Source organism: Camarhynchus parvulus, chromosome 8 (assembly GCF_901933205.1).
Source record: "Camarhynchus parvulus chromosome 8, STF_HiC, whole genome shotgun sequence".
NCBI classification, from domain to species: Eukaryota; Metazoa; Chordata; class Aves; order Passeriformes; family Thraupidae; genus Camarhynchus; species Camarhynchus parvulus.
The window spans coordinates 16,835,183-16,859,643 of record NC_044578.1 but is presented as its reverse complement, the minus strand read 5'-3'; the positions used below and the strand labels follow the sequence as shown (position 1 = coordinate 16,859,643).

Genomic DNA, 24,461 nt, shown 5'->3' with positions numbered 1-24,461 from the left:
ATGAAGAGATACAAGAAGAGAAGTCTCATTCCTCCTTATTGACATATAAATAACATCAAAGATGGATTCTCTAGCTGGTACTTTCAGGCTGGCAGGTTTTTCTTCTTTAACCCTTATGTCAACTGCTGCGAGTCAGCAGACAGATCCCAAGGCTGAGAGCATTGCCCAGCTTAGAAGCAGATTCCTGCTGTGCTGAGTGCATGGGACTATCAAGGTCAGAACAGTGCTGGCTGATGGGGCTAGTCCTGGGAGATTGCTTCACTGTCTCACCAGGCTGCCAGTGAAAACAGACGGTTGTCTCAGCAAGAATGGAAAGAATTAATTCAGAGCTCAGACCCAGACAAGAAACTTGCTCTTAAAAAAATATTAATTAAAATGATCTCATACTCATCTTCAAGTTGCCTCAAAGAGAGGCCAAATGTCAAAAATGGAGATTAAAAAGAAAGAGAGTATGACCAAATCTGCCAAAAGTTTTGTTTTCTTGCAGAGACATGGAAAGGTCTTTTTGTTACTAAACAGGATCAATGTTTTCTTCTTTCCTGTGACTGGACATTAAATGGGTGTAAGGTGTGAATAGGGTATATGCTTTCTACCTCCTCAGAAGGAAAACTTCAACCTGCTTGTACTCCACACTGCACTCAGTGAGAAATCATTTGACATTTAGTTCCTTTTTTCTGTTCACAGTTTAACTAGTGGAAAAACAACACTGAAAACAAATTCATAATGATGTATTGCTTCCGTTATCTATCACATCTAATCATTTCTATGAAATCTTCTCTATGTTATACAGAATTAAAATCTGGGCCATGTTTTTTTGCTTTGAAAGATATTTTTCTTCAATTGATGTAGATTTTTTTTATAAGGATACTCTTGCTTTTTACTATACAAAATATGAAACTTCAGCAACCAGCTGTAGCCTTCTCTTTTTGCCATAATTATTTCAACTGGTTTTAAAATAGATTTTATTGCATATTTCACCCTTACAAATAGTTGCAAAAATCTTTCTATACATCTATTATAGATAAATAAATCAATTATGAAACAAAACAGTATCTATGCATTCTCTTCATATTCTAAAATAGCTTCTTTAAAATGTCATTCAGATAGATTTCAATAGCCTTTTTTAACTAGATTTACACAAAACCCAACTAAGTCCCACTGAACATCCTGTGACAAAGGAAACACAGGAAGTCCAAAATGAAGCTGATTTTTCTCCCTGGCTCTGAAAATAGGAAGAGCATTCCAAGGACTAGCAGTCACTTCATGTATTTACAAAGTGTATTAAAAACTACTGAGAGAAGCCTGATGTAAAATGCTAGGTAAAAGGTCAATTAAGGAGATGTTATATCAAAACAGGCCAGATATCAAAGATATGGTATAGGTTAGAGATTGCTTCTGAATCTTATTTAGTAGTATGCAACTACTAATGAAGAAGATCAAAAACAAACAAAAAACCCCAGCACAGGATATTACATTCACAAATACCATGAATATTTCTTATTTAAGATTGTTTTGGCAAATTAGGTGTTAGACCCAAATCAGGTTATTGAGATATCGCCTATTTCTTTATTCCAGGAACCATTCATATTCTTTGGTAATGTTATCTGTTACAAAGCACCTGCCTCCAGGCAGCACACACTCTTGAAGTCAAAGAAGGCAGATCATGCAACTGTCCTGAGGCCAGCTGGCCCTGCTGGCTGAACTGAGCTCTGTAGTTAGCTGGTGTGTCCTCCTTCCAGAGTGTTTCTGTCTTGCAGAATGCCACTGCTAAATTTGGAGCTGCTCTTCAGCACAGACTTCTCAGGATCTATGATCCATCAATCTAAACAGACTAGTACAGAAAATCTAAGTCAGGTTACAGTGAACTGCAGGAACTTTTTCTTTGCAGCTGTGCAACGAAGCCTTATCTTTTAAGGTGCTTCTGAGTTGAGAATTCTTGAAGGTAAGGTAGTGTAGCTTTCAAGTGCATACAATTTCCCTTAGCAGTGGAGATTCAACATGCACCAAAATCCTTTTAATTCATTCATTTATTTGGCAGGACATTTATGAGGTTTTTCTTCTTGAAGTTCTGTGCAATATTCAAATTGAGCCTTCTTTTCTTACAACAAAAAGGGAATAATTGGCATTCTATGACTTGGATAATCCTTGAATTCTCTTAAGTAGGTGCAGTGTTTATCCTTTGCCCAGACTGTCATCTGAATGAAGCAAAGCAAGGTGAACAGTCCCACTGGAAGGAAGGGAAAAAAAGATACATTTCATTATCAGATTAAAAACATGCTCTTGCTGCTGACATCACTTCAGGTTGAAGTACCAAAACATTACTCACCTGGAACACACTGAGTCATGATAGTGAAACTGATCCAGGTCCCCACCTGTTTTGGCCAAGGAAATTGAAAATATTTCTGGTGACAGCATTTGCATTTATGTCTCTATTGATCAAAATAACCTTGTCCTAGTATAGGTAAATAAAAAAATCAAGGTCAGCCAGATCGATTTCTATTGTTAATGACCTTTAGTTAGAGGTGAACAGTGCCTTATTATCACAAACAAAACCTTCATATTTGCTTCCAGCTAATACAATGACAAGCTTTAAAGCATTAAAACAGTGTCCTTCCAGTTTCTCTGCCTAATTTGTATTCATCAGACCTCCATCACTGTTAGCAGTGGTAACTTTCTCTAGTCCAAGGCCCAATGCTGTTCTCATTAACATCTGTTGATCTCCACTGAATTTCAAACCTAACACTGTATTTCTGTGCAAGAATTAATGTTACACTGAGTTGCACTGACTTATCTGCTTTTGAACTCAGTCAGGAGTTGGCTCCTGATTAAGGAATATGAATTGATAAACTGATCAAAGTTTCTAGAGCAGTCACCACCAACACAAGTGATTGCATAACTGAAAATGGGGAAGAAGACTTTGGCTCATTTTCTCTATCACTGTATCTTTTATTTGTCTGACCACAATCTTCCTGCCTGCAGTGATATTTCTAGGCTCTTACATTATAAATCCACTAGACACCTCCATCTCTCATTGCAAAACATGTTCAGTGACAACCTCCCTGTTCCTGGCTGCAGAATTTGCCCTGCTTTACAGTGCATGTCTTGTCTAGCAGCCCCATGGAAGTGCTGGCCCAGGGTCAGGGCTGTCTGTGTAAGGTTAGTCACATCAGTACTGACCCAAGGGAGGGGAGGAAGAGCAGACAAATTCTTGTCCACAACCTGATTTCATGGGGTTTAGGGAAGGAGGGGAAATGTACTGAGCTGAACGGTTTCAGAGGTTTCTTCCATGTAAAACATTCTAAAAGAAACAAAAATATATTCAGCAAAACTAAAATCTGAACATCTTGTTTGAAAATACATACCTCGTATGTATAGTTAGGGCAAGATACAAAGAAAAACAGCCATGTGAAAGGATTCTTTGTTGGATATGGGATCTTACAGGTTTTGGATCCTATAGATTAGAAAACAAATCACAAAATATTCATATTCCTAAATATATTGTTTTCTGTAAAGACAACCCAGCTCTGCCTACTTCTGTGTCTCATGACAGAGGGACAAACAGGATGTGGGAAGAGAGGATGTCCTCCAGACTCACAAGAGGAGTGGGATACCTGTGAGGGAACTTTCCCTTGCTCACAAAAACATAGCGTGTAGCAGCATTGTTTCCTTTTGCATTGGCAGTACAACCAATGTAACTGCTTCCAACACAACCCAGCCCAAACAATAAAGATTGCAGTAAATTAAGAAATGCTGTTCAACAGTCTGATGTCAGAGTCCTTGCACTGTCTGATTTCCCTTAGAATCCAATCTTTACAGTGCTGAGCAACCTGTGCTCCCACAGCAGTCAGCTGACAGTATCAACACCCCCCAGATCAGGTCTTTCCTGAAGCAGAGCAACTGAAGGAAGTACTGAATGGCTGGACAAAACTGAAAATGATGATGCAGTTTTTACCATTTCTCCGGAGGTCACTGAGTGCAACATGAATGGAAAAATTTCCAGCTTCACACAGCTGCAAGAAAAAGTATGACAGTTAAAAATGTTCTTCCCTTCTATTTGTTTTTCTTCCTTTTGTTATTTCCTGGGGTTCTTTAAAATATTTAAGAAAAGGAAAATAATCTATTATTAACATAATAAATATCCTTAACTAAGACTACTGACAGAAGGATGAAACATCTCCATTCAAATATGAGTCCATATTATATTCTCTTATATCTTTATGATATTTTTAAGAAACCATGGACTCCATGTCCAAAGTATCAAATTTATTACTTACATAATCCCCTTGAAATCTAAATAAACCACAGGGGATAGAAGCGAACTTGGGGGATACTTGCTTTATTTTTTGATTATTCTTATGCCTTTAAAAACATAAAAAAATTTATTTGCATAGTCTTGGTTTCTCAAAAATTATTCAAATCCCAAGGAAGATACAGTTTGGTCTCTAAGTAAGTTTTCTTCTCTAGAGTATAATTGATATGAGTCATGAAATATAATTGACCCAGCTTCCTTCACTGGATTTAAAGAATGCTGCCTCAATCAATTATGAAGAGAGTGTATTGAAATGACCCATTTATATGATTATGGACAGTCTCCAGTGTCTGCAATACATAACTATTAGCAAATGACTAGTGGTCAGAGCTCCTGAGTTTATTCCCAGCTCTGTGCTTTCTGTTATGGAGTTTCTCAATAAAATGTGAATAGATTATGACCCCACAGAATTTTCATCTTGGGAAGCTGCTTTGGGATCCTGCAGTCACTGATGATTAATTTGTCAAAGCAAGTGAGTAGTTGATGTTCTGAACAAGTTGCACATAGGAAAAGTCTTTGTATGGAGGTACATCTTTACTGGCTACACTGACTTTGCTTCTGCATGTATGAAGTGCTCCTAGGAATTGTGAGAATGAACAGCGATGGAACAATTTTGAATCATAAAGAAAGCTATAAACAGGTTTTGAAGCTCAGCAAAATGAAACTTTATCACTGGAAATTATCAGCAACATACTCTCTTAGTTGGCCAGTTCTCTGAGATTTATGATCTGTTGTGATTCTTAACGCTCAATAAACAGTTCACAAAACAAACTCACTGGCTTTTAAACACAAGGTCACAAACTTTTAAAGATTATGAGAGATCATCCCAGCAGATCAATATCCTAGTCTTGGAATGGACACTGAATCAAAATATTCCTTTGTGTACCAAATCAAATTAAAAACTGACGGATTTATCTGTTTTGCATGCAAAGTGGTTAGCTTTAGTAGTATGTCCCAAATGTCCTAGTCCTAAGTATCTGTTTATCCTATTCACTCCTCCACTTATATGACAGAAGAATCAAAGGAAGATATTTTAGCATTTTATAGAAAAAGCAAGAAACCTACCAGAAACATGATCACAGCAAAATTTATCTGTTTTTTCCCATAAGCTATTAAAAAAAGAGTTTGTATGTCATTAGTACTAGTACAGGAAGTACATACATAAATACTTAAATCATTGAGGGCTGTTTTGCTACTTACAAGGAGGAGTGTAAAGAGGATGATTGATGTAATATGCAAGCCAAGCTGCAAATCCCCAGTAATATAAGCAGTTCTGAAAAATAAGCAATTTTTCTTTGTTTTAGTACAGTCTTTTAGGCCATTATTCGCTGCAAGGACTATTGATAACAATGGATCAGGACCATCCTTCAACTTGCTGATAATACAACAAGAAATGGCAGTACTAAGTGTGGTAGGTGGGAGCAGGTAACAGGAAATAAGAAAGGAAACTGTACTAATAGAGTTAAGATTTCCTCTAAAATATCTTGGAGCTGTTAAGTTTATAAACAGTTTTAGAAAGTATGATCATATAACTGAAAACAAAATTATCTTGTCTGGCAAGCCATTGAGCAAAGTTGAAGAGCATACAGACTGTATGTTAAAGAGAAACTTGTTTTGCTGACCCCTGAGACTGTAAGACCAGATTTGGGCACTGTCCTCTCTTCTCTGCTTATTATTTTGTACTGCCCAATCTCCTGTCCTCCTTCAGCTCATCAGTTTCTTTCTTTCCCATGCTTTAACTTTTCCTGCCTGATGCTTTCCTCTACACTTTTACACTGATTTCTCTAGTTTGTCCCTTTTGCTGCTATCCTTGTGTTTCTGCAGTGCAGTTTCCACTCTCTAAACTCTGATAACACAGCAGTCACTAATGGCTGTACTGCCACATTCCTGACCAATCTCAGAGCTTGTTCATAGGCTTCATCCATGAAAAAACTACTTACAATGACAACCTTTATCTCTTATTTGGCCTCCTTGGCCCTGCCTCCTGTGGGGTTCCTCTGACAGTCATTGCTGCTTTGGTGTCTTGGTGACATGCTATTGTCTCCCTCCTTATGTATATGTGGGTGGGAGGGAGGCCCTTTCTTGGGCCCTTCCTCTTCTTTGCTCTGTGCTCCGACCTCTAGGTGCCATTCTCTTGCAGACAGACTTTAACCCTCAACAATTCATACATTTGCCTCTCATCAGTTTAGTCTTCTTTTACCCAACCTAGTGCCTCAGTTTTTGATGTATTTGGGTATGTTTGTTTATCACATGGACTTCAGCAAGACCACAACTGAGATCTTTATCTTTCTTTCCTTTTCTTTGCCTTATCTTTCCTTGCATCCTATTTTCAATTTTAAGCAAAACTTTGATCCTCTTACTCTTTCTGGTCTTCTTTCTTTTTCTTGGCCTTCCAAATAAGTTCCTATACCTTAGACATTCCTAGGTGTTTCTGCTTTTTCCTTCACCACTTCCTTTCCTGCTCATGCAGGCAAAAATCCCATCCAAGGCTCTCCTGCCTGGTGTAACTTTTTTTGTTTTGCTTTGAATTTTGCAGTCTTTTTCCCCTGTATATACCAGAACTGCATTTCTAGCAATAATACCCTGGAAAAGTGATTACCTCAGCGTCTCCAACCTGCACTAGCTGACTGCAGTGTCTGATGGTGCATTTTTCTGAAAATGCTGGTGCCCCCTCATCTGCTGCAAGCAGCTGTATCAAACATTCAGTTGCATTTCCAATTTCTTCTCAGGGTTAATTGAACCCCTGCAGCGCCCAGAGACCTCCGACAAAATGGATACCCTTTTGGGTGTGCTGTAATACAAGCACTTAGTATGCCCTTGCTCTGAGATTGTGTAAGAGATAACTGATGAAAAAGAGCAAATTATTAACAAGTAATTACAAATCAGGTAGGATGAATGGGTAGAAAAAATAACTTCCTTGTGATGACTTCATTTTCCCCCAGGAAATGCAGCAGAACCAAAAGAATTGTTCCACTGAGGGACAGTATAGGTAGTGTCTTATCTATAAACCACTGTTTCCTCCCTAAAATCAGCTTCTTCAACAGGCACTTACAGTTTACTGACTGCTGTACAAACTTAGGTGGAAACAGTTTCTTGTAATCTTGGAATGGCATCTTCAGGAAAGGCTTCTCCTAGCTTCAAGGCTTGGCACAGGATGGAACACATGGCAATGGATTTCAGTGAAGTAGAATTAAATAAATGAATTATCATGGCTCAGTCCCCAACAACACAATGTTCTAATTGAACTGAACAAGTGCTAATCACCCAAAGAACATGATTTGCTGCAAGACTATTCCTCAGTTATAAGAAAAGAAACTTCAAGATGAGTGGGGTCTACCACTGCTAAGGATCTTTACAGTAATACTGGTAAATGTCCAGCTGCCACTTGAATCCATATTCCTCATACAAATGCCTCCAGTGAGGTTCAAATAGGAACATACAGAATTCATAAACTCACTTGGAGAAAAGAAAGAATTTTTGTGAATCCTGAATAATAAAGCTTTACAACAGTCTCTTATAATGCTGCAGGTCAAGTTCAGATATTGCAGGCATCCCATAAATAAATTATTCCTAAGTTTCCAAACTTAATTAGGACTTTTGTCTTCTCTACTGCAATTGACAATCCATAGTTCTTGATATCCTGCCTATGTTTATTCATGACCAGCATGAACACTTTTGTTTGTCTTCTTATATTGTCTTCTGGTTTAAATAGTATTTATTTAGATCTAATGTTCTCTTTCCTCTAGATGTTTTTCTACAAAGTGATGATATCCTTTCTTTTTATTCACAAAAATGTTCATGGGTAAAGAAAGACCATGTAAGACCAATCATGAGACTAATCTTTGAGGAATTCTTCTGGTACTTCCCTCTCATTAAAGGTCTGACTGATCCTTTTTTGGCACAGCCATAATTATCTTTCTTTCAATTAGTTCCTTTATCACCACACAATTTTTGTATTAATCCCTATTTTATTCACCCTAAGGAGTTGCTTACTAGGTCCAGATAAATCAGATATTCTACCTTTCCAATGCCTAGAAAAATCATGTCTTAGAAAAAATTACACTGTGTTAGTATGCTCTGCTTTTGGTGAAGCTGCTGCATTGTAGAGCATAATTTATTCCTAGTTCCATTTGGGAAAATGGGATGAAAATCCCATCTCTCATCAATTCCCATCTCAGACTTCTGCTTATTGAGACTGAAGTATCTCCTGTACCCATAGCATTCCACTGCACTTAGAAAAGAAGCTATCTATATCTGCTGTGTATGTGATCAAACCCTGAAAGTAAGAAGTCTTGTCTACCTCTTGTATGTGATGGAAAATGGAAAAGAAGATGTGATGTTTTTCACATTGGCAGAATTTTGGCATAACACCACCAAGGCCAATGAAATTATAAAAGCAAATCAAACCTAAGCACTGCTAAACACGTAGAATAAGAACTGTGAGCAACTTTACAGATGAAAGCAAGTGCCACCAACCTGAGAAGATGGAAAAGAGGAAGTGATCAAAATGACTGGTACAAATGTCAGTTTTAGCAACAACAGTTTGTATGGTCTGAAAGGAACAAGTAGTTGTCAGAGATGGCAGCGAGAAGAATAATTATCACACTGATTGTTTTTCCAAGGTAAAGTTGCTCGTTTATCTGCTGTTTAGCATGCATTAGCTACTGTTGCATCAAGAACAAGGGATCTGCAAGATCTGTTGTGTCAGGAATGAGATCTGTGAACCTTTTAACAACTCTTGCTGCAGGAAGCACAATAAATTTCTAGGGAGGATTCTTTTGGAGGGCCACTGCCCCACTACAGACCCTCCTTTCCTGAAAGCTATCACCTGAAGGACCAGGGCCACTGGACAGCTGTAAGGAGTTAGCCACAAGGTAGAGCTTTAGCTGCTACAAGTATCACTGCCATAGTGCAAATTGCAAGGAACTGCCTAAATCCCAAATGCTTTTCCAGTTGATAATCTCTTGTCTCCCTTAGAGTAAATTGTACTTTTAATTACTGGTGTGTTCTCTTTTACAAACATTTATAAAATAACTACAGTTTATGCATAACTATGCAGTCACTGTACTACTTCTCAGACATCCAGGTAACAGAGTCTGCAGCCCAAGAGCTGCCCTGTGCCACAGCAGCAATGGTGACATCAGGGAAAGCTCCTGTGGAGAAGAAAATGCAGAACAAATGAGCTGCTTTGCACTGGAACCAAGGTAAATTAACAGTTCCTTAACAACAAAGAGAATTTTAGGGGCAAATCAGATATAAAATGACTGTTACAAAAATAGATTTTTTTTTTAAAGAAAGCAGCTCTCCCACCATTGTGCCTGCCTGTACTACCTTTAAAGTTAACTTGTTACTAAACCATTCACACCCAAGGACCTAGCTGAGTGAAAAGGAAGGGTATGTTGAAGGTTTAAAATTCCAAAATGTAATGAGACTTCTATAATATTAGTAACAGTATGACAGAATGTGGGTTATACAATAGTGACATTAAAAAACCTTCTGAAAGAAGTCGGGGCAACTTTATGGGTGAGATGTGCTGTGCATTGCTACAAAAGCCACACAAAATGTCTGTGGTGCAGAGGCAGAGCATAGACTGGTTAGGCTGGATTTGTAAGGGCAGCTGAGGGTAGATTCTGGCACAATTTACCTTCACAATATTCCTCAGTGGCATAGTCCCACGGGAGAATCGATGAACAAATACTGTTTCAATCAACCTTTTCATGTAGTGGAAAGAATGGCAGATACATGCCAAGCTAGAAACAGCAAGACAAAAGCATTTAAGAGTGTTTAAAAAAACCATGTGTGGCAAGACATTTGGAATAAGACTACAAGAAATACTGCTCAAGCCTGCAAACAGACTTACTTAACTACTGGATGTGGACTTGATGTAAACCTGTCATCCAGTCCATAGACAAAATTCATGCGGAAATAAAACACGAAATAGATGAATAATGGACCTGTATATTCTATCAAAAATACCTGCAAAAAGAGAGAAAATCATTAGACAGCTGAATTAGATGATGGTTTTGCTTTGGTCTCTTTGTGATAACTAATCCAGTGGAATAAACACCTCCACACATCCAGGATGGCATTAAGAGAGGCAGGGAGAGAGTAGAAGGTTTGGCTGTGAAACTGGTAGCCATGCACATAAATATTTTGCAGTTATTTGCCTCAGTTGCATTCAAACAGCCATTGCCAGTGCAGCAGACACAGTATGAGTATGAAAAAATAACAATGGCAGCCCAGAGATCATGACAAATATGCATGCATGTTACAGTTATGTAGCTCTCACCCTTCTCTTGCACTCAAAAGCTGTTGCTTTATTTTGGTTTAAAATGAAATTTGGTGAAGAATTTGTCTTGAGAAATAGGAGTTCTGCTTCTACTGAATGAATTTTGTTTAAACTGGAAACACAGCTTGTAAGTATTCACAGTGACCCCATCTGTGTGAACAGTTAGCACAGCAGTTGTCCTGGGAAACAATAATTTCATTCTATGTTCATACAAGCTTTAATTGGAATACTAGAAGGAAAATAAAAAGAAAGAAAAAAAAAAGAGAGGAAACAGAGAAGCTATTTCTCTTACTTGATTTCATTCAGATAGGTGTGTATTTCTTAGGAGTATCACTTTAAATTGAAGTTAACTTTGGACCAAATACTAACAGCTGAATTTTCCACCCATCTATAAGTGAGGAAGGTAGGCCCATACCTCACAGAGAAAGAAGGGAAATTGATTGTACTTCTGTCACAAACAAACAAACAAACAAACAACCCAACAACTAAAGAAAGCAAACAAAAAAGAAACCCAAACAATCCCAGTTCTCTAATGAGTTGTTTTAGAGTTGTTTTGATACTCAGAAAAGTTGGGTTATTGACTTCTGTTACGATCAGCATTTTCTCTGGTGAAGATCCGGTTTGCTTGTAGATGAGAAGTTCATCTTTTTGATTTGATAATACTAAAGTATTTGTTAGTTTATATTTGAATGAAGTAGCTTGAAGGGCAGGGAGAGCAAAAGATTATGAAATGGTAGAAGCCTGGGGTTACTCTGCCCTGTGATATTTTGGTGGATATTAATGCACGTGTGTCTTGAAGTCTACACTGCCATTAGAAGTCTTTGTCTGTCTTCCTGGGTTTTTGCTTTGAGTAATAGCTGCTTGATTTATCAGCATTCCATCCAAAGTAAAGATGTGAAGACTCGATTTTGCAAAACATATTTGACTTTTTAAATTTTACCTCCTATTGACATTGTCTTTGCTATTTGTAATCAACACAGGGTTTTATTAATATCTCATAGCTAATAAATGGTAAATATGCCTTTAAATTATGAGGTACTTTTCCCTTGACATCGTGCTGTTTATTGGAACTAGTGTAATACTGTGCAGCAAGGACCTTCTAGAGAGCTAGAAGGGTCATTGGTCACCTCACTGCATAAACAGCAGCGCTGTGCCGCCTGCCAAGTGAGTTGTGATAAAATTTGCATTTGAGCTAAGACAGTAAATATGCAAGGTCTTTGTGGATGGCTGCTAATATTGCAGAAATTATCAGCTGTCACTGGCATCCTGGGACAGTCACATGCAGACAGCAACTGATCTTAATTTTATGCATTTTCTTGCTGAAGTCACTTCAAGTACTGACATGTGAAGTTGCTCCCATGCCTTTTTGTAGGACAAAACTCAATGGAGTACAATCCTAATTTTTGTAGGAGTACAACTCAATGGAGTATAATCCTAATTTTGTCAGGAGTTACACAGGTCCTGTGGAGCAGACTGCCAAAGGCATTTACATACCTAGTTCCTAATGATTTTGCAGTAGACATCCATTTGACAATCTGCATTTTAGTTCTGTAGAGTCAGCCTACCCTGCAGCAGGTTTTCCACTGCTGCTCTCCCAGAGAACTGAATAGGCATTCAATCTGTTACTGCTTTCCCTGATTAAATGAACTGAAGCAATGAGGATTCATTGCCTGCATCCTCTATCAGAGCAGACATCATGCAGAAATATTGGAGAGAAACAAAAAGTGATGTAAGGATTAACTGTGGAAAACTAGCCATTAAAATGGCTCAGACTTGAAGCAGAGCTCACCGTAGTCCATCCTATCTGTGGCCCTAAATCTTTAAAGTATAAGGTAGCAGTTGTGCCAACAGGGAGGTGCTGCAGGATTTCTTCATCCCTCAGGGACTTTCCTTCTGAGAAGGAAAGAAGTAATTACATCTTAGTGACATTCGAGTCCACTTTGGAAGCATACTAGCTTTATATGGTGCTTTCTCTATGAGACTCCTTGATGTGATGTGGGTTTATTGGAATCTCATTAAACAGACCAAGAATATTTACACGTAAATTTTCTTTATCCCTGTAATCACATATAAGCCTGGATCCTCTATTCACACCAAAACAGTTAAAAGAATTCTCAATCCTATGTGCCTGCCTAGTCTAGTAGACATTCTTCATCCCTGCCAACAGCAGAATTTGTTGATGGGGCAATGCCCTTTATGACAGTTCCCTGACCTCCTAGTCAGCTGCACCTCTCTCTCTTCCGCTCTTCTCATTGCTCATCACTAGACAAACAGAAGAGAGAATAAGCTGTGTTTGGAAAACTCTTCTATAGAAATTTTCATTGCCTTTCTTTTCCCAAACAACCAGCTACGAGGTGATTGCACTGCACTTGAGCTTTTAATGGCTAGATTTGGAGGAACCTCCAGAAGGCCAGCATTTTCTCATGGCAAGTCTCTCTAGGTAAATTCATAGAGGAATCTGACAAGGGAGACCTTCAAAGAAGGAAACAAGATACATCTGTTTTCCATGGATAGATTTTGCACAATGAGCAAATCTTCACCAGCATACTTCTAAGGTATTGTTTAAATAAACTTATCCTTAAAGAAAGTAAAGGAAGAAAGTGTTATATTTTAGCTAAGATGAATTAACACAATTTGGCAATTAGACTTTCTTTTGTGGACTCAGGCCATGTAAGAGGCTTCTAGTAGCAACACCTGCATGTGTATTAATGAAGTCAGCAAGCTGTCATCAGCTTTGTCAGCAATTGCTATGTCCACAGCAATGTGTTCTGCATTAGCTTCCCTCAAAAGAACTGTAATTCCTGCCTGAGAACAGAGTGAGCTATCAATGTGAATTGATAGCTCAAACTCGCAGCCCTTTTTGGGGCTCCCAGCTGAGCATCATCATGGAGATCATCTGACTGCAGCTAAGGGCAGTGAATATCTAGATCCTGTGCCGCCTCTCTGGAAATCAACAGTGCTCAGTAGTTAGAAAGTGCATTGGAACTATGTGCAAACTCCTGAGTTAATTACCAAGCACCAGGGTGTAACTGTGTTTTCTTCCAAACAATCCTATTTGTTCTGGATTCTCTTCAGCTTTCACAGTGCTAATTAACATAGCTGGAAACAGATTCTTAAGTGCCAATACCCTTAAGTACATCTTTCATGCCAGGGCCCTGCTCAGTTTAGTTTCTCCAGACCTCACAAGTACTTACTTGGATCAAGTTTTATTGACTGCCTTGCTGGGTACCACCGAGGATCTGTAAGACCATACAGAGTTGTGTGATACACAATGTTCAGGTTAGATCACCCACTACTCTCATGAACGCAGTACAACAAGATGAGCTTCGTTTAAAGGTTTTTATAAATATTTATTCAACACTAACATAGGTGATAATTACACAGCAGAAAAAAATACAAAGCTGTATCAGGATAGGATAAAATAATTTTACCAAAATCTCACTGTGATCACATTCATGTGCAGGTTATCAGCATTATGTGTGCGTATATTATGTTTCAATTATGTAATTTTTTCCTATTTATGTACTGGATATTCTGATGTGATGTGAATTGCTGCATAAGTTATACTCACATAATTTATGGAACATCAATCTGATCTCTCTAATTGTAGCATTTGGTTCCACCTAGGCAACAAAAATATTGTAAATATAAGATTCATGTTTTGAAAGACAACTACTAGGTGTAAGACTATTAAGCCAAATAGAAATGTGACTTAGACAATGTAACTGTTTTGTACAGGCATCTAGCCTTGGAATGAAGCATCCAAAGAACTGACACGAAAAAGGCAGGACAATTTTTGACACCTGTTTCAGAGGCAGCTTCTCTAGCAGTGATCAAGAGTTACTATTACAGCAGTGACAATTTGATGGTTTCTGAGTACCAAACAATGGGCACCCTCTTAGTAAAGCAACTTAGTAAAGCACAACTGAAGTTGTCCTTTTTGCCCAAAAGCTCCTTCTGGAAAAGGGTTGAAATACACTGTAGTCAGTATGAAGTTTGCATAATCATTGCAAGTGGCCAAGGAAAGGCTACCAGAAGATTAAATACTCTTCATAAATACCATATTTACTTAAGAAAAGTTAATAATTTCTTAAGAAGTCACCTAGTCTTTTAAGCAGATTTTTGTTTTACCTTATCTAGGAAGCATAGCTGTTTCTTTGTCTCCCAATCAAGGATTTCCACCTGAGAGGACACAAAATGATAATTAATCATTATTGGCTAAATAATGTGTAAACTCAGCTGATTCCCAAATTCATAATTAATGTGACTTTCAGAGTTGGACACCATTTTTCTCTGATCTATGAATTGAGTTCAAAACCTTCTTGATGTTCTCAAGAGACAGCTTCAATAATCACTTTTCAAAAGCACTCAACTTGGGGAAAAAAAAAGCCAAATGAATTGTCTTCTTGGATATATTCAGTAGCAGAAGTAGCTAAGTGTTTGATGAAATAAAGTGATCTTGGGTATTTTCTTATGCTAGAGCAAGTGGAACAAGTAAGAGGTAGAGAAGTTTCGCAGGAATCACTAAGGAACAGTACTTTTATGATTCATAAAATTAGGAAGAGTTTGAGAAAAAAAATAAAGATTTAAGATTATAAGATTTAAGATATGTAAGATTATTAAAGATTAAAGATGCATATAAGCAAATATTCTGAGTACACAAAGCTTGAAGATTATTGTGTATGTTTCCAAAATATTTTAAGTGCAAGGAGAGTGGAAAATATTGGTGGACATAATGAACAAATGCAGCTAAATATCTGGGCTTCACAAACAAACATTTGTTATAGGGATAGTGTTACTCTTGCCTCTTCAATCACTTGTTTTATTAATTACATATTAGCATTTTATGTTCCAAGCAGAGGTTTAGCTACAGCTCTGAAAAGAAAAGAGCAGTTTATTTCCATGATCAAATGGTAGTTTGGCAAAATGTTATGATTTGATCAACAGCCAAGCAGAAAAGTCCCCAGACATTTCAAAGCCCAGTTGCAGCAGCTCCCTAAACCTCATTGCAGTTGTTGGGGTTTTTATATAAACATCTAGAATTAATTATGTTTGGTATAAACTGGCCAAGAGAATGTATTAATATTAGACTTCAAATATGATTCCTTACTAAAAATAGGAGTCACAGTCCAGTATCTTTCTCAGAGGGTTGAAGAGATCACTTGGTTGGAGTATCTTATTTCCTTGTTTCACTTGTCCCAAAGGGTTCTCTTCTGGCACAGCAATGGAGCACTTCAGCTCCAGTCCCACCTATCAAATCTGATCTCCACAAGGAACACTAACACCATGGTGGTTTCTGCCTGTGCATTGTAAGCTCTGACTGGGACATTGAGGGAGATAAGTGCTGTTCCTCCATTGTGATATGTAACAGGCATCTGATGGATTGTTGGGACATGTTTTCCCTTGATTTTTTATACTTAAAATAACATCTATTTCCAGTTTTAATGTCTGTTTGAGTGAAATCTCCATGGGAAAGCAAATGAAGTGGATTCCTTTCCCAGAAGACTATTCTTAAAATACATCATTCTGACACTTGCAGTCCACAGAACAAGTACAGGGCAGAGAAGGGGCTGTACACCACTTTTTGTCCCTTCTGATGCCAAGTTGCTACAAGGACTATTGAAACCTTTGGTGTATCTCAAAGCTCTTTTGTCAATGAATACCACTGGGCTGCCCTGCAGACTGCAGCACTTTTAGTAGTGTCCTTCCCATTCCATACCCAACCCAAATATATATATTTTTAATCAGAATCCCCCAGGGCAGTTCTATGGCCTCCAGTGGTTGTATTAGAGAGATATTCTCCAGGTCAATTACAGTGGTTTAAATATCTTTCTGCTACCTATGGTATTTTAGCTGGGTTATTCTTGCTAGGCACAAGACCAGACTGAAAATTACAGAGTTTTTCTTTCGCTCTGTGGTTTTCATGGAAGTGGCTGTACAGAAATCTCTGTGAACCTTTAGAATCAGTATGGAAAACAAACAATAAAGCTTGATTCCACTGTTATTTGGTTTCTTCCAGCACAATTCTTTCAAATGCCAAACTGTTATACTTGCCTATACTGGTCCATGCAAATAGCTAAAGGAAGCCTTTAGAAGGAAGAGATGATGGATCCAGACTCTTCTTGGAGGTGCACAGAGATAATGGTGAGAGGGAATGTGTCTGGATGCAATAGGAGAAAATCCAGACACAAGGAATTTTTTTCACCATGAGCTAGGCAAAATATGAGAAGTTGCTTAGAGAGGATGTGGAATCTCCATTCTTGGAGACATTTACAGCTGGACCGGACAAGACCCAAAGCCATTTGATCTGGCTGTATCTGCTCTGAGCAGGAGTTTGACTGCATGATTTCCACAAGGCTCCTGCAACCTAAACTGCTCAATGTTTCTTTTTTTTTCCCACTTCAAACATTTAATTTACTTTCAATTACTTTCAAGATCTAAGCAAATATCAAACATTCTTTCCCTTTCAGAAAGATGGATGCCAGAATACAGCTTTAGATTCCACTCCAGTCCACAGCAAATTGTGCAGCAACAGAGTGAAAGCAAGGTGACTGTTTCCTCTATCACACCTCTTAGGTTTATCAGAACATCCCCCAGGATAGGTGTTCCCTGCACAAGGAACAGAAAAGCCTGATCCAAAGCAAGACATGGTAGTTCCTGAACATCCTGGCCAATCCCATGAAGCACCCTAGCACTGAACACAGTGTTTCCAGCCTTGAGGCACAGCACCAAGGCAGTTAATGCATTGGTTGGCAACAGTTTTTAGACACCCAGCAATCTGTTCTTGGAACACTTACTGATGGGTAGCATCTCTTTTAAACATAAATTGTTTGGCTCAGAGAACTTCAATTTCATTGTGTTTTCAAAGCATTTAGCACAATAGGACACCAACTGTTGGCCTGCATTAGTGCAATAAGACTTACAGTCCATTTATTTGGTGAATTTTTAAAGACATTTTAAACTACAGTTTCTCTGAGACTACTTAGAGTAAAACTTAATCAATAGGCAGATTTATGCAAGACCTTAAAAACTCTTTTATAAGTGACTACAAATATATATCTTTGATTAGAAGACAAATTTCTTCAATTGCATAAGGATTAAAGATCAATAGTGTCATTAGTTAAAAAATCTTGATTATTAATGTTTAGAACAGGTTGAGGGCAAAGAATAATCAATACACAATATAAGCAGAGAAAAGTGTATTCAGCTGTTAAAATTTTATTCAGAAAATAAAAAGGTAAAATAAAAGTATTCATAAGGGGAAAACATCTGAGCAAAGTGTTTAAAAAGAGTTTTTAAGATGTAGTGTCTCTGTAATAGGATTACAAAAATATAGTTCACTTGAATTCCTGCAGTTTAAAGCCATAGCTAAAGTGCTAAAGGATCAACAGATCTTCAAAACTAATGTGATAACTAGTATGGCAATACTGACACATTTATCATGTCTGTGCATCTTAGAAGTTTAATTTGAAACCATTTGTAATCAGCAGATTGAGTAAACTTCAGTGAGACTTTATAAGCACTGACATAAGCATATATTGTATTGATTTCTTTTGGAATTACTCAGTTAAAAAAAAAAAGTTTACTTCACAGTATAGGACCCAACCAGTCTGAGAAAGAGCAATGAGCAGATTGAATTCTCCCTAAACTGTCAGAATGCTTACATAAATCAGTTTATTTGAATTTAAGTCTAAAAAACCAATCCAGTGGTTGCCACAGTCCTAACTGTGGCAAACTGAATCTTTCCAAACATTTTTCCTATAGAATTATTAATTTTCTCTATGTCCTTTGACTTTTCTGGTAGACTATGCTGTTCCTGAAGGGAGTAGGCATGCCTTAGTGGGATCTCACATTAGGGCATATCAAGAATAGTTTTCTTAAAGTAAGAGTTAAGCCGAAGGGAGATTGCTGTAAGTGTACTTACACTGAAAATTCTGTTTGTGCTGCTGCTTTACAATTGACTTTCAGTCTGAAGCTTCTCTTGCACCAAAAGGTACAAACTGTAGCAGAGGATGGGTCTTAGGATCCATCTAGAATTGGTTTCTGAAACAGCCAGCAGCAGTTGATTCAGAAAAAGTAATAAAACAGGGCAAGAATGTAGTGACTGAGGGAAATGGAAGAGACAGACACAGTGATTTTGATTCTCCTACACCAGAAGTACTGCCTATGTATTTAATAATTTTTCATGGGTTTCCTTCTTCAACTAGTTTATCCATTTGCCTTTTAAACCTGTGTAAAAATTCCTGAGGCAGGGAGTCTCACACCTTAGCCACATGCTGTGGGAGAAATTCCCAAACGAGAACCAAGGCAAATGTTCACAAAGCAAAATTTCATCATCTTACCTGTGGAGTGCTGAGCCTTATTCTCTAAGTAGTCCAACTAAACAAATCCTTACCTCTGAAGCAATGGCTCATATATCACAAGACTAGAATCTTATTGCATTATTTCACTGTGTATAAAGACATAAAGTGATGCCCATACTCAAAGGGTTTTCTAAAATGAATTTTCACTTTTCTAGAATTTAGATGTCTAACAGGTTCACAAGAGATACTCTAGGTATTTACTCCTCAGCTTCCTAAGTTCTGCTCTTCTGCAAGCCAGTGTTTGACCTGTGCTGACACTCACACTGCATTTTTATTTCTTCCACCTGTTTCTGATTTGCTAGTTAGACATGTTCTCATCTAAATCCCCAAGGATATTGATTCAGTAAGCATCTTTATCCCAAGGTCAGCACAATGCACAGCATTTAGATTCTTTCTGAATGAAACTGAACTGTCAGCAAAGGAGATGGTCTAGTTCTTCATGCTTTACATGTAATAGACACACTGCCAGGAAGTGGAAAAATTGCTTTGGAATGTCTTTTGCCATTCCCCATTTCTCCCACAGGCAGACCACAGGCAGGAGAGGAATTCAGTGAAAAGGGCTGTCTCCTACCAAAGAGAAAGCCCGAAGTTTTTGTCTCTCTGGGCTCCTTTTATCACTGCTCCCTTCCATTGTTCCATTCTGTTCAGTATTTCTCTACAGCAGATGCCTTCTGGGATACCACACAGTAAAGAGATAAGAGTTGAAGTAAACTTGGATACCCTGACCAAATTGTCCTATCTGACCTTGGAGCTGGGTGCCTAACCCAAACACATTGCAAAACCCAAGTTGCTTTGTGGACCTGGGCCTAGGGATGCTAACAGCCAGACCTACAAATGCTCATCCTTCAGAAAGACATGGATTCATTTATATAATTGGCAGAGATAAAATGAGTCAGCATAAGAACAGTCAGGAAGGAAAAGGAAGGTCTATTCACTTGGGGTGGGAGGCTGATTTATTTTTCAAGAAAGGAAAAGTCGTTAAGGCCTTCACAGTGAATTCTGGCCCTTGGAAATCTACGAGAACTTTTCAGCTTTTACTACTATGAGATCTTGCAGGATACACAAGATGAAAAGGAACCTCCACCAGTTAATACTGACTCAGTGCATATTTACTTAGGCTGGCTAACACAGAGCTGCATGTTGCCAATTTCCCAGGCATACTGAAAAGTCACATCATTCACTGAGTATCACTGTCACTATGAAGCACATTGGAGTGCCTCCATCTGAGAACCTGAGCCAGCTTTGACTCAACGCTAAGTAGACATCCAGGTTTTCCAACACCACTGCACAGCCTTTTCCTTCTGCAAGAGAATATTCACTGCCTTGGGGCTTTAGTTTATGGTTGTTTTCTATAATGGCAATATTCAGGTAGAAGAGTTACACAAATTCTTTGAGAAATCACAATCATATCTTTGTATCAGCACTGTGTTTGCATTATCAAACTTCAGTATTTCTAGTTTCATTACTACTTTTGTGCATAATTTGCTGTAGGGATGTCAAAATGTACATATAGTGTATACTTTTGACATGGAATTGAAGAAATTGAAGAGGTTTTTTTTCTTTGTTTTTTACCTAGCAGCATCAAGGATGGGTCTGCTGCCTTTTCGTAGCGCAGGAAGACTGGAAACCCTGGGAATTTTAGAGCTTATACAGACACATGAACTTACAAAACTGGTGGTTTGGTTTTTTTCTAAACACACTTCAAAGAAGCACATTTTTTTCCTAATATAAGATTTATAATTTCAAATGTAGCCTTCGAATTCTGAGTAGCTCCAGGTACTTCCTGCCAGTGAATGTTTTGCTATCATCTTCTCCTATACAAAATTAAGTTTCTCTTCCAAGCTTCACAAAGGAAAAAAGACAAATTGGTGTCTTCTAAGTAAAGTAGTATAACTGAATGTTGAAGTGTTGGTAAGTGTGGGGAAAAGTGGTGTTAGAAGAGTAAGGGATAATGTTTGCCCTGTCATCTCATCTCTTTCTATGATAATAATCTTTAGTGTTACTTGTGAAAACAGAGCAGATGTCTTCAAACAGCAGGGAAATCTTCAGTTGTCCCTTTAAATGACTGTTCAAATATCTCATATGTGGCCTTGTCTTTCTGGCAATTCTTGGAGGATACAGCATCTTGAAATGTTCTGCAGTTCTGCTTTTAGCACTTGCTCTCAGTGCTCTTACTTGCTGAGGCTTTAGACAGCATAGCTCTGAGAGGGAGCAGCCTTTGTAACAGGAGCTGTGACACCCCAGCCATGCCAGCCAGACAGCATTCGCCACCCCCTTACATTCAGAGGGTTTTCATCACAGACAGAAGAGGGAGGGAACTTTAAATGCCAACAAGGGGGGCCACTACATTATTACTTTTAGACTGTACTGCACATGTCAGCTCAATCTATCATCAGGGAGTGAAGATTCCAAAACATTTTTGGGTATTGCTGCTCACAAAAGGCACTTACCATCCAAACTAATTAAGGAAGCAAAAGTACAACTGTGGCTCTTGTGACACTAATTTTCTACAGTATGAATATATTTGTTCAAGGATCTTTCCTCTTGGAAGTCAGAACCCCATACTATTTTCTTTACATGAAATGCTTTTGAAGACCTAAACCTGTCAAGTAAAAAGAAATAGTACAATTCATTAGTCTAACTTCAGAGCTCTACTGGAGACATTTATATCTGAGCACATCACATAGGTATCCCTCGTAGGGAAAGGAGGAAAAGAGGCACTGTTAGGATAAACAGTATCATAAGCTCTGAAACAAATCTCAAATAGGTCAGAAGAGTTGTTCTCTATGCAAGTTAGAGAATTTAAGACTCCTAAAGAATATTAATCTAGATACAAGTCTCTGTCATACATCTCTCAGTCTGGAGTTGAATCTCCTCAAATTATCAGGTGCAGTATTTTCAAGTATATGCATATTTATTTATAGTTGTCCTTGAGAAGCTTCTTCTGAACTATTAGTGATTAAAAAATGAGGTGAAAGTAGAAACAAACCAACATCTGAAGTAAAGATGACAGTTTGGTGATTGTGAAGTGATTTGTGATTCTTGTCAGGAAGCACCACAGAAGAACAGTAAAGAGTAAATGGTTTATAAATGTTTAGGGGAAAGTACAAATTTATACAGTTCCTCAAAGAGGGAACCCCAAAGTTTCTAACAACAGCAGAAATTCTGCCTGGACTCCCCAGGAACTACTGAGAGAAGGGACACTCACTCTCTCTTTACATAGCTCAGTTTTGAATGTGTGGTGGGGAAATGCAATTCAGGATTCAAAGTCAATGAATTTGTAACAGAAAACAAATCAGGGAGAACAGTGCAGAAAGCAATAGGGAACTACACTGCTGGTGCTACTTAGGCAGTCTTTGTCCACATCCTACCCCTGAGACAGCTCACACGCGGGATGAGCTGGGCCAATCTGTTTCCACCCATTATCTGCTATAAAAAGAAAAGGACTAAGACATACAAGGCTGACATGTAAATTCATGAATCATGCTGAGTTTGCTTTAGTATTGCTTAAACACAGGATCTTGATTTAGGACTCCAAAGACCTGGATCTCCTGCTATTGTCCTGCCTAATGAGACTGAGCAGGTCATTCAACTTTTGCGTGTTTCCCCATCTGCAAAATCAGGTAACAATAATGATGTCCGTGCTTTTGAGGTCTTCTAGTAACTAGTGCTCTTCAGGAGTTCAAATCAGTCTAGGCAGAAGAGCAAACCTGAAGTGACTAAGGGCAGTCAGAAGGGTATTACACATGTGCTTGCTCCTGCATTTGGATCTCACAACAGTTTGAGTTCTACCTCACTGTTAGAAATCCATGAGGCAGTAAAAGCTTGGTTGTTTTTCCTAAAACAATCCTGGGAAGTCAACACTGCTGAGGCAAAAGCGGGTGCCTACCTCACACCCAAAATAGCTATAGGCAATTTATTTTGCTGAATTGTGATGTCTGGATCATTTTTATATCTTTGAAAAGTAAAACCTGAACTTTTAGGTCATGGTGAGTTACTATAGGGGTAGATGATTTTCAGATGACTTTGGATTCTATTAGTGTTATAACAACAACTGATTTGTAATTTGCACGGGAGGAGGAACATTTCTCCCTGCGCATTTTTTTAAGTAAGTCGTGATTGAGAAACCCAAGTACAAGCCTGCAGAAACACATTCAGGATTGATGTAATTTAGCTTGTACAGACCTGTTTTTGTAATGCAAGCTGCTCTTTGGGTTTTTTGTATTAGCCAGCCTAACTAATTCTTGCAAAGAGTCGGTGTGGCTGTTTATGTAAGTGAATGAGATGTTACCCTTGAAGCTCCCCAGGTGCACGTTACTCTGCGCTTTCTGTGAGCACAAGGAGCTGACTGTACTAAACTCCGGCCGGCTGTTTTTCATTCCCCACTCAACATCGAGCTCCGTGCTAGCAGAGGGCTCTTGCCCGTATCCGCCGGGCAGCGGCCGCCGCGCCGGGCGCCGTCCTCTCGGCCAGGGCACCAACTCGCCCGCCGGCTCCCTGCCGCTGAGCCGAGCCGAGCCGAGCCGGCCCGGGGCGCTGCCGCCCGCGGCCACGCCTGCACCGGGCCGGAAGGCTGAGCGGGACGGCTGCCGGCGAGGGGCACAGCGGCTGGCCGCGGGGTTTTCCGAGAAGTTGGGGACAGCAGGTGCCGAGAACATTCCTCGCTCTCGCTCTATCCGTAGGGCTGGGACGCGCTGCCAGAGCCAGCGCAGCCTACCCGCGGTGCTGCCCTAGGCAGGACCCGCGAGAAGCCCAGAGCCATTGAGCCGGCGCCTCCGCGGACCGCCGAGAGCGCCGGGAAGCCCGGGGATTCCCCCCGCCCCGCTCTCCGGGAACACCGGGGACGCGGGGAGCAGGAACGGCGAAGGGAACGTGTCCGGGGAAGGAGAGGACGGGGCGAGCGGCAGCCGCTTTTGCTCCCTCGGCCCAGTGAAAGCCCCGGGGAGCACCGTGCCCCTCCGGGCCCCTCTGCCCGGCTCCGGCGGCGGTCACTTTCCTCGGCAGACTCGGGAGCGGCTGGCTCCGGCTCCCCGGCGCTTCAATGCAGATGGAGGGGGAAGAGAAAGGAGCCCGCCGGGATCCCGGACAGCCCCGTCCACGGGCGGCAGGATGCTGTGGGACCTGGCCCGGGCTCGCCTCGCCTCGGCCGCCCCCCGCCCCCGGCGCCGCCCGCACCCACCTCGAAGAAGCCGGCTCTGCCGCCCATTCTGCGGGCGCCCGCCGCGCCGCCCCCGCCGCCGCCCGCGGCGCCTTCCGCGGGGCCCCGCGCTGCGGCCAATCAGGCGGCGCCCGGACCCCCCGCCCCGCCCGGGCCGGGGCCGCTGCCCGGCCGTGCAGTGGGCGGCTGCTGGCAGCGCTGCCTGCCCAGCCCGCGGCGCTGCCCCGGGCAGCCGCAGCAGTGCGGGACCTAGTTCTGCAGCTCCCGGGGTTCAAAAACTGCGGGAGAAGAACAATATGCACCGGCCGCCGGGAGTGACATTTCATTCAGAAGGGTGATTTA

General features: G+C 39.9%; 1 protein-coding gene across 2 annotated transcripts; it reads right to left on the bottom strand.

Annotated features, from left to right (window-relative positions):
• Positions 1 to 1,468: 1,468 nt before the first annotated feature.
• Positions 1,469 to 24,171, bottom strand: LOC115906231 (very-long-chain enoyl-CoA reductase-like). 2 transcript variants are annotated; one of them, XM_030953309.1, is made up of 13 exons: positions 24,141 to 24,171; positions 14,730 to 14,780; positions 14,170 to 14,221; positions 13,793 to 13,837; positions 12,388 to 12,491; positions 10,170 to 10,285; positions 9,954 to 10,059; positions 5,510 to 5,582; positions 5,375 to 5,418; positions 3,953 to 4,010; positions 3,363 to 3,451; positions 2,327 to 2,372; positions 1,469 to 2,227 (listed from the first exon to the last, which is right to left on the bottom strand). In XM_030953309.1, the coding sequence occupies exons 1-13, from the start codon at positions 24,165 to 24,167 to the stop codon at positions 2,100 to 2,102; spliced, it is 939 nt and encodes a 312-aa protein (XP_030809169.1). In that variant the 5' UTR covers positions 24,168 to 24,171; the 3' UTR covers positions 1,469 to 2,099. The 2 variants fall into 2 exon arrangements, with proteins under 2 accessions (XP_030809169.1, XP_030809170.1); XM_030953310.1 differs by having other exon boundaries at positions 2,112 to 2,227; positions 2,327 to 2,452.
• Positions 24,172 to 24,461: the final 290 nt, after the last annotated feature.